General features: G+C 46.7%; 1 protein-coding gene across 3 annotated transcripts in view; it reads left to right on the top strand.

Moving 5' to 3' along the window:
• Positions 1 to 2,348: 2,348 nt before the first annotated feature.
• The window catches only part of MBOAT1 (membrane bound O-acyltransferase domain containing 1), a 115,414-nt gene continuing 108,837 nt past the window's right edge, over positions 2,349 to 8,925 (top strand). For 2 of the 3 annotated variants that reach the window (XR_004245735.2, XM_032141110.2), the window contains exon 1: positions 2,349 to 2,561. Coding sequence is in view for 2 of the 3 variants with exons in the window: in XM_032141110.2 (XP_031997001.1) it covers positions 2,463 to 2,561 (99 nt within the window). In the remaining variant the exon portion in view is untranslated. Of the gene's footprint in view, positions 2,562 to 7,717; positions 7,777 to 8,925 lie in introns of those variants that run through there. The other variant, XM_058432339.1, reaches the window with a different exon arrangement.

Raw genomic sequence — 8,925 nt, 5'->3', positions numbered from 1 at the left:
AAGAGCAGAAGGGGAGATGGAAAAACTAGAAAGTAGACACAGTAGTTGAGAAAGTGTACCTCTCTGGGCATAGTTTAGTACAATGACAAACTTTTTTTTTTTTTTCTTTTTTTGAGACAGAGTTTCACTCTTGTCCAGGCTGGAGTGCAATGGCGCGATCTTGGCTCACTGCAACCTCCGCCTCCCAGGTTCAAGAGATTCTTCTGCCTCAGTCTCTCGAGTAGCTGGGATTACAGGTGCCTGCCACCACACCTGGCTAATTTTTGTTTTTTAGTAGAGATGGGGTTTCACCATGTTGGCCAGGCTGGTCTCGAACTCCTGACTTCAGGTGATCTGCCCGCCTCGGCCTCCCAAGGTGCTGGGATTACAGGCATGAGCTACCGCACCTGGCCATTTTTAAAAGAAAAATTTAGACTAGGTTATGAACTGTGTTTTGTTAGGGAGAAAAAAACCTGTGTAAGGCTAATATATGTATATATTTTACATATGCATATATACATATGTATATATCAAACCTGTGTAATATATATATAAAAACTGTGTAATATATGTATATATAAACCTGCGTAAGGCTAATATATGTACATATACAACTTTACAGATATAAATACATATATTTATAAATTAGTATATTTATATATAAATATATATATACACACACACACACACACACACACACACACATATATATATAGCCTATGTGAGGACTATTCTTTGAAGTCTGAAAGGCATAGCTTTGTGAAAATTATAAAGGGTTTGAGGCACTTGCTCCAGAAATACTTCCCAAACTGACCTACTTCTGTTTTCCAGCAACTCATATCTGAGTGTTGATTTTTTTTCCTTTTAAACAAAGCTGCGTCTGCTCTCATATACCTCACTTCAGCTGTCATCTAGCTCCAGATAAGATGAATGTTGCTCCAATGCTGGTCATTTTCCAGGACTATATGATATTAAATAAACCTATCTAGCCTAGTGATCCTCAAGTATATGCCTGTGTGCGTGTGTGCGTGTGTGCGTGTGTCTGTCTGTAGTGTGGGTTTGCTTGTGAGTGGTAGAGGTTATCATCTGGTGGTGACATCTCCATTCGGTTAGCTTGTGGGAGTGGTGGTATAATTTTTTTTTTTCCTCCTCCTTAGGGGACATAGGTTGAGAAACTCTGGCCTGGTAATTTAATGCTCAGTGCAGTTTGATGGTTATAAAACTCCTGAAGAAGGCAAGAGTGAGGCCTGAGTCTTGGAGAGTAAGTTGTTGCCAGTGCCTGACAGGCCTTCGGTTTAATTTGAAGCTGGAGGCCGCATTGATAAAGTCTGCCCCGAAAGTCATTGCCTGTCTGATCGAATACCGGTTTACCCGGCAGAGGCTGGGGGCCACGTGAGCTCACTTTCTTTGGTTTTCTACCCAGCAGCCCGGAATATTGCCTTCCTGAAACCCTTTTTCAACAGCTAGCGATTCCTGAAAAGGATCTTAAAGATTTTTATGTTTCTCAGAACCTAGCAATAACTTGGAAAAGTTTTCCAAGTAACAGTAATGCGTGGGTGTCTGGGGGCAGACAAGTTAAGGAGCAAGGCACCCTTTTTGAGGACCCGTGGCATGCAAATGACCTATCAGAATGCACATAGTATAATAGTAAACACCGTTTCTTACAGAGGTGAAATAATTCTCACTCCACAGAGACGGAAGTGACCCGAAGCTATATTTGCTTGTGTGACACCGAACATGTCAGATCAGGATGTAGGAAACTATGCCTAGCGCAGAGGAGGGTAAAGGAAGTAGGGAGTCTGGTGGCTGCGGCGCTCGCTAGCAGCGCACGGTCTCTCCAGCTTCCAGCCACTGGCTGAGGAACCCTCTACGGCTTGAAAGGGAAACGCAGCCACTCAGCCGCTTCGACTGCCGCGGCGAAACCAAAACAGGGTGGGGCGGGGTGGGTGGTGCTCTCTAGTGGAAGGCGCCCGCTGGGTGAGGTCGTTGCGTCTGGCGGGGGGCTAGGACGGTCAGCCCGGGAGGAGGAAAGGCGCGTCCCGCCTCTAGCTGCAGGGCCAGGCGGCGGCGCCCGCTGGCGTCGCTTTCCCTCTCCTGGTCGGCCTCGGTGCAGGCCGGGCTGGGCGGGCCGGGCGGCGCTCAGGGGCCGGGCTCGGAGTCCCCACTTTTCCTCCCTCCTTCCCTCCTCTCGGGGCCGTCCCGAGCAGCCGGGCCAATGGGCGCGGAGAGGAAGGGAGCGGGAAGCGGGGCGCCTTCGGCCCGGCCCTCCTACGGCGCCCGTGGCTGCAGCGCCAGCGCCAACGCCAAGTTTGCGCCTCGAGAGTTTGCGCCGGTTCGTGTCTCCCGGCCTCCCGTTCGCTCCCCCGCGAACCAGGCGGACGCGCGCCCCTCGGGGCAACCACCCAAGAGCACCCGAGCGGGAGGACGCCGAGCAGGGGGTGTTGCGGGCTGGGACCGGGGCAGCCACCTCCCGAAGATGCAGGATGGCAGCAGAGCCGCAGCCGTCCAGCCTTTCCTACCGCACCACGGGCTCCACCTGCCTGCACCCGCTCAGCGAGCTCCTGGGCATCCCGCTGGACCAGGTAACTGCGGGCCGGGAGCGCAGCGACCCCAGCTCCCCAGCGATCGCGGGCATGGGGCGGGCGAAAGTGTTATCCACCGTCCCTCCGCCTCCATGGCGTATTTTATAGCCACACACTAGACAGTTGGGTTTTTTTGTGGTTTTTTTTTTTTGGTTTGTTTTTTTGCTGCTTGAGTTGGTGTTAGTGTTTTTCTCCTTGTAAGTGTGAAAAAATATTGGTACAGCCTGCGCGGCAAGTTCTACTGAACTTTTTTTTCTTTAAGTTTGGGATTGCCTCGTTTCCTGTAATCAAGTTCTGAAGTAGTCTGATAAATGAAACCAGTGTTTCTTTCATCAGTGTCCTCAAGTCGTTATTGTTTTCAATTTAGATGACCCTACTTAAAAAATAAGCGCGATTAATCTGTAGACTGTAGTTTATAGATATTGAATGCAAGACCTGGGTTTTAGACTTCTGCGGCGAGGCTTGTTCAGGGGTGACAGTTATTTTGTACCGTGTGTGATGCGGGACACACAAGGACACTTTGGTTTTCCCAGGGTTCGGTTGGCTCATGTGCCTGGGGCTGGAGCTTGAGTAGGACAGGTTAGGGGGAGGAGAGGGGCCCCAGTGAAGTTATTTGAACTGTCCAGGAATTATCTACAACCATTAAAATTAAAAATGGCAACAACAGTGACTCCTGGCAAGAAACCTTCCTGAAGATGAAGCCCGTCTTAACTCATTTCCTTGTCTCTTCAGGTGCTGCAGGCTAGATCTGCGGGATACTTAGTAGTGACCCAGTCAGTAAATGTTGATTTAAATAGAATTGGGCAGGGCATGCTCGGGGAGGACCCACTGCGCTCCTGTTTTGTTTCATGCTTTTTGCCTGGTTTTCTTCCCCTTCCTCTCACCAGTGCTCCTTTTCCTTTCCTTTTAACAACAGCACACCTGCTGCCCTTTCCGCACACCCCTTCAGCGATGAGAAAGTGAGACCTGGACATTTGCCTTATTCGGGTCCTGTTTACTGAGCCACCCTCGTACCTGGCTCACTCTGAGGACCTGACTGAGAAGTCCACCTGATGCGACCTTTGCGTTCTCATCAGTTGCAAAATCCAGAAAGTCAGAAACTTAGGAAGAGTTTCAGGTGCCAAAGCATTTGTGCTTTTGTAAATTACTCTTTAGTTTCTGCTGAGGATGAAATAAACCCAGGGACCCAGGCAGAGGCAGACATAATAGCAAATTCTTTAGTTCTGAAATTAAATAAAACTCAGCTGAATTTCCTTAAGGGGAGTTTGTTTTGTACTTACCTCTCCACTCCCTATCAGAAGGTATTTTAATTGCATTTTCTCTTCTAAGCTCTTCTACACAGCTAGAAAGACTCCAGGAAGGCTTTTTGTATGGCTAAAGGACCACAGCAAGTTATGTCTGGGAGGTGCTAGAATAATGTTTTTAACGTCTTTCAGTTGCATCCCCTACTTTCCTATAAAGGTAATTCTGGTTTTAATTCATAAAAAGGAACAAAGAGCCTTAGGGATGTTTAAGACTGGGAGGGAGGGAGGGAGAGACTTCTGGGATAAACCGAAGGAGAAATGTTTGCCATGGCCAGGAGCACCTGAGATCTCTTAGCTCTTAGGTCAGTCTGACCACCCTCCAGCAGGAGTGAGTCTGGATGACCCTTGGTGGAAGAAGCACTTAAAAGGCAGTGCCCGAGCTAGCTTATTTTAGGCCCAAGGAAAATCCCCAAACCATAAATAAGGTCGTTTGAGGCTACGTTGTGGCTTGCGAGTTTGGAAGCTTTGTGTGTTTTTTCCCTTTCACATTTTTAAGGCTTTTTAAAGGCTTAGATGTCAGACTGACCTGGGTGCAATTCCAGTTCTGCCAGCAAACTTCCCTTTGTGACTGCCAGCTTGTACTCTACCCTCTTGGAGCCTCAGCATCCTCGTGTAAAATGGGAGATGACAATAAGACCTACATTCTGAGGTTGAGAAATTTTATATGATGTAAAGTGCCTGACATTAGGAAGGTTCTTGTATCAGACAGGGTCCTTGCAGGAAACAGGAACCAACCCCACTGGCTGAAATGAACAGACTTGAATGAATTACTTAGAGGGGTATGTGCAAGTTTAAGGGAATCAACAAAGGATGTTGAGGTGCTGAGATCAGAAGTAGGGGGCAGCTGGAGGGGAAAGTGGAGGAACTTCATTGCCATTTGTGAGAGTTGGACCTGCCTGGAGGTCATGAAGAATCAGAGAGAGAACCTCAGCCCTTCTTCCTACCTTGTAGCCCTTCCATCTCTTCACAGTGGCCCCCAAGGGTTACTGGCCTCAGCCTGCAGGGGCTCCTCCTGTGGCACAGGATAGGGAAGATAAAGGTGGAGCCAGATCTAGGGGGTAACCTGAGGATAAGAGTGTAGGCCTTGATACGTGTTTGCTCCTGTCCCATTAGAGAGTGACTTTTGATTGGCCTGGGATATGCTCAAAATTATAAAATAATTATCTCAAGTTACTCAAATAGTTTTTTTTTTGCCTCTTAAGGACACTGAATCATTTTCCTAATGTCTTAACATCCTAATTCCTGATTGATTGCACTCCTGTGAATGTCTTTAGCCTCTGGATCCTGTGTCAAGTAGTTTATTATCAGCAAAAATGGAAATACCTGGTAAGCATTCTGCTTTGTATGTGAAGAACTCTTTATTCATTCTTTTTCATCTGATTCTTCCATTTATCTGTTCTGTTAACTTCGTGGCATCCTTAAATAGGAAAGCCTGTGTGTGGTTAAGACTATACTCAGGAAAAGTCTATGGTTTTTGTTTCCAGGGATTTTGATTGGTCTGACATCCTCCTAAAGATGTGAAATATAAAATTATCTCCCTTAATTAGAGACAAATGGAGCATAGTAATTCAGATGCAGAATACAGGAAATGGGATGATGACTTAGGGGCCTCTATAGGTGCTTCAAAGATAAGCTTGTTGAAAACTTTATTTCTAAATGATGGGCCCCTGTCCAGTGAGCAAATACGGAGCTATGGTACGTAGTAGGATTACTCCAGTGAAAACCTTCACAGGATAAATTGGGCAAGCACTTTTCTTTCCTGTTTTGGGGGAATCAAGGAATCATCTGCTCCTGTCCTCCCCACTTTGTTTTGGTTGTGGAGTGTAACTTGATGTGCCTTTAAACTAAAGGTTTGCAAGACTGACTCAGTTGCCAAAACAGATATGATAATGTTGATGTTAGTAATTTGTGTAGTGCACAGTTATGTCATTATGTCCTAGGAGCTGTGAAAGCTGAAATGGAAAGTGTTTCCAGGCTTTAAGGAACTTCCAATTTGGTGGTTGGAAATTCTACCCACCACCAAAGCATTTTTGGGCTATTTTACCTGATGGTGCCCCCAAATTGTGTGTGTGTGCATGAAGTATGAATTCAGTGTTACACTAGGACTCTCTGAGGTACTTCTTTTTCCCCCTAATTTAGCATCAGCAGAAAAAGGGGCGAGGGGAAAATAGACCAGGAGATAAGAATCCAGGAAATAATTTTGAGATTAGAACAGCGAAAGTTTAGGATTATTAATGTAAGCTTGTGTCACCATTTAAAAGTCTGGATAAATGAAGACCAGCTTTAAAGACGTGGCATTCCAGACTAATGGTGATACCAGGAGTGAGTTTGATTATTTCACCTGGGCCCATGACTACAAAGTTTCTTTTTTTTTTCTTTTCTTTTTTTTTTTTTTTTTTTTTTGAGACAGAGTCTAGCTCTGTCACCCAGGCTGGAGTGCAGTGGCGCGATCTCGACTCACTGCAACCTCCGCCTCCCAGGTTCACGCGATTCTCCTGCCTCAGTCTCCGGAGTAGCTGCGATTACTGGAGCACGCCACCGTACCCGGCTAATTTTTGTATTTTTAGTAGAGACGGGGTTTCACCATGTTAGTCAGGCTGGTCTCGAACTCCTGACATTGTGATCCGCCTGCCTCGGCCTCCCAAAATGCTGGGATTACAGGCATGAGCCACCACGCCCGGCCGACTACAGAGTTTCTTTACCTACCTGGATCTGTCAGTCCTGGTTGCTTCCCTTGGCCATGTTTGCAAAGCCCAGGCTTCAGTTCTCTTCTTATCTAAGTCTTGTCCTTCATTAAAAGCTCAGCTCACATTCCAGTCGTTGTTAAATCAATTAAATATTTATTTAATGCTATTAGTGCCAGGTACCTGGCCATGTGGTAGAAATACAAGGATGAGGAAAAATCAAGGTCCCCATCCTACAAGGGCTTATATACTCTAGAGGAAACAAAAGGCCCATATAAGTATATAGGCTGTGTATGCTCACAGACCTGTGTAGGCACTGTACAGGTTTGTAGATGGTGCCGTGGTAGAACAGAGAAAGGATGCCCACAGGACATGCTGGACTCATGCAGAATTTACTGTTTACATTTGATGCTTGGTAAATGTTACCTTATATTGTTAGTTATCTTGCTGGGTTTGTAAGCTTAATTCCAAACTAATTTAAAGTCTCTTTGTAGTCAAGTCTTGAGTTCCCATGCAACTTTATTTATGGATCCTGACATCTAAATTTCATGTAATTTTCACATGTCTTGAAATGTTCTTCCATAGATTTTTTTTTTAACCCTTTAAAATGTAAAATGCATTTGTAGCATGTAGGCCACACAGAAACAGGCAGTGGGCTGGATTTGGCCTGATAATCCTATCTCCTCAAATATGGTGCATGGATTGTCATCAGAATCTTCTGCCATGGGTGTTTCTGGGATCCCGCCCTGTCCTGCTGAATTTGAATATCAGGGTGTGAGGGCACTTCCCGAGTGATTCTTATGCCAACTAAAGTTTGAGAGCCCTTACTATAGTCAAGGGAGGACATCGCAGGGTTTAAGCTGTGAAAAGATTTTCATTTTGTGAAGGGGTACGGAAGGTCCTCACTGAAGGAGGTAGGGATGGAGGAGGAAGCAGGGGTTTTGCGGATGGGTGCAGGGTTAGAGAAGTATTTAAGGGAAATTGAGAGAGCACTGACAAGGTCAACTGAATGAGCCGTTGAGTATAATTAACCTGTCAATTATACATTTTTAGATGGATGAATATGCACAAATATGTGCTTTTTTTCTTTCAGCAGCTCCTTTCAGAAACAAAAGTGAAACAGAAATTTTCAGAGAGGGTTGTTGGGAAGTTAAGAAGCTCGGATATTGAAAGATGCTGACAAGTAGTTGGTGGTGATAAGAGTGAAGAGGAAAATTTCTTGAGATGGTGGGTCGTGGAGGGGCAGGTGCAGAGGAAGTGAGAGAGCTGGAGGGCTGGGATATGCGAGTGAAGGATTTCTAGTGAAGTCTTTCTGGGTGATGATGAAAATCGGGGTGTGCACCTGAGGGTAGGGGTGAAAGTCTGTTCAGTGTAGCAAGCAGGTGAACTGGGGTATTTATAGTTGACGGATTGTCCCTCTTGACATTGACGGTACCCAGGTGAATTTGGGGAGTTGTGGTGGAGAAGACTATGAGGTCCCTAAGATGTCCAGGAATACGGAGGAGTCACCAGAGGTAGGCAGATTCTGAGAGCAGGAAGAGGGAGTAGAGGGGGTGTGACTCGGCCTGCTGTCTGTCATGCACTCAGCCCATGCCTCTGCCTGCATCCTCTCACATAATATTAGGAGTGTGAGGGAGTCTGGAGGGAGGAAAGCTTTCCTATGAGGATAGTGGAAGGAAAATAGTATGAAGCGGCTGGGCTTGGTGGCTCACGCCTGTAATCTCAGTACTTTGGGAGGCCGAGGTGTCCAGATCACCTGAGGTCAGGAGTTCGAGACCAGCCTGGCCAACATGGCAAAACCCCATCTTTACTAAAAATACCACAATTAGCCAGGTGTGGTGGCGCATGCCTGCAGTCCCAGCTACTCGGGAGGCTGAGGCAGGAGAATCACTTGAACCCAGGATGGGGAAGTTACAGTAAGCCAAGATTGTGCCACTGTACTCCAGCCTGGGTGACAGAGTGAGACTCCATCTCAAAAAAAAAAAAAAAAAAAAAAAAGAAAAAGAAAAAAAGAAAACAGTGCAAAGCAGCAGTGGGGGGTCTGGAAAAGCCCTGACCTGCTGCTTCTGACCTTGGCTTTGCTGTCGTGGTGGTAAAATGAGAACAGAGGGGCGGGCTTTGTGAAGAAGGTCAGCAGTGGAGGGAGGAAGGCAGTGGGAAGATGAGTCACAGAGGAGGGGGAGAAGGAAGTTAGGGGCAGCACATGGATGCAAGTTGAGAAGTGGAGCTTGCGAGCCACGAGTGAGGGTTGGGGAGGAGTGGGAGGGGTCTGGGCAGGTAGGGTGGCCCCCTAAGGTCTCAGAGCCCTGATGAGGTGGTGTCCAGTGACTGACTCTGAGCTTTGCAGTCCCTCCTGGAGCTGCACATTCATGTGGT

The sequence above is a fragment of the Hylobates moloch genome, unplaced genomic scaffold (assembly GCF_009828535.3).
Source record: "Hylobates moloch isolate HMO894 unplaced genomic scaffold, HMol_V3 SCAFFOLD_20, whole genome shotgun sequence".
Classification (NCBI taxonomy): Eukaryota; Metazoa; Chordata; class Mammalia; order Primates; family Hylobatidae; genus Hylobates; species Hylobates moloch.
The sequence above is the reverse complement of the archived record's forward strand: the minus strand, read 5'-3'. Positions and strand labels throughout refer to the sequence as shown.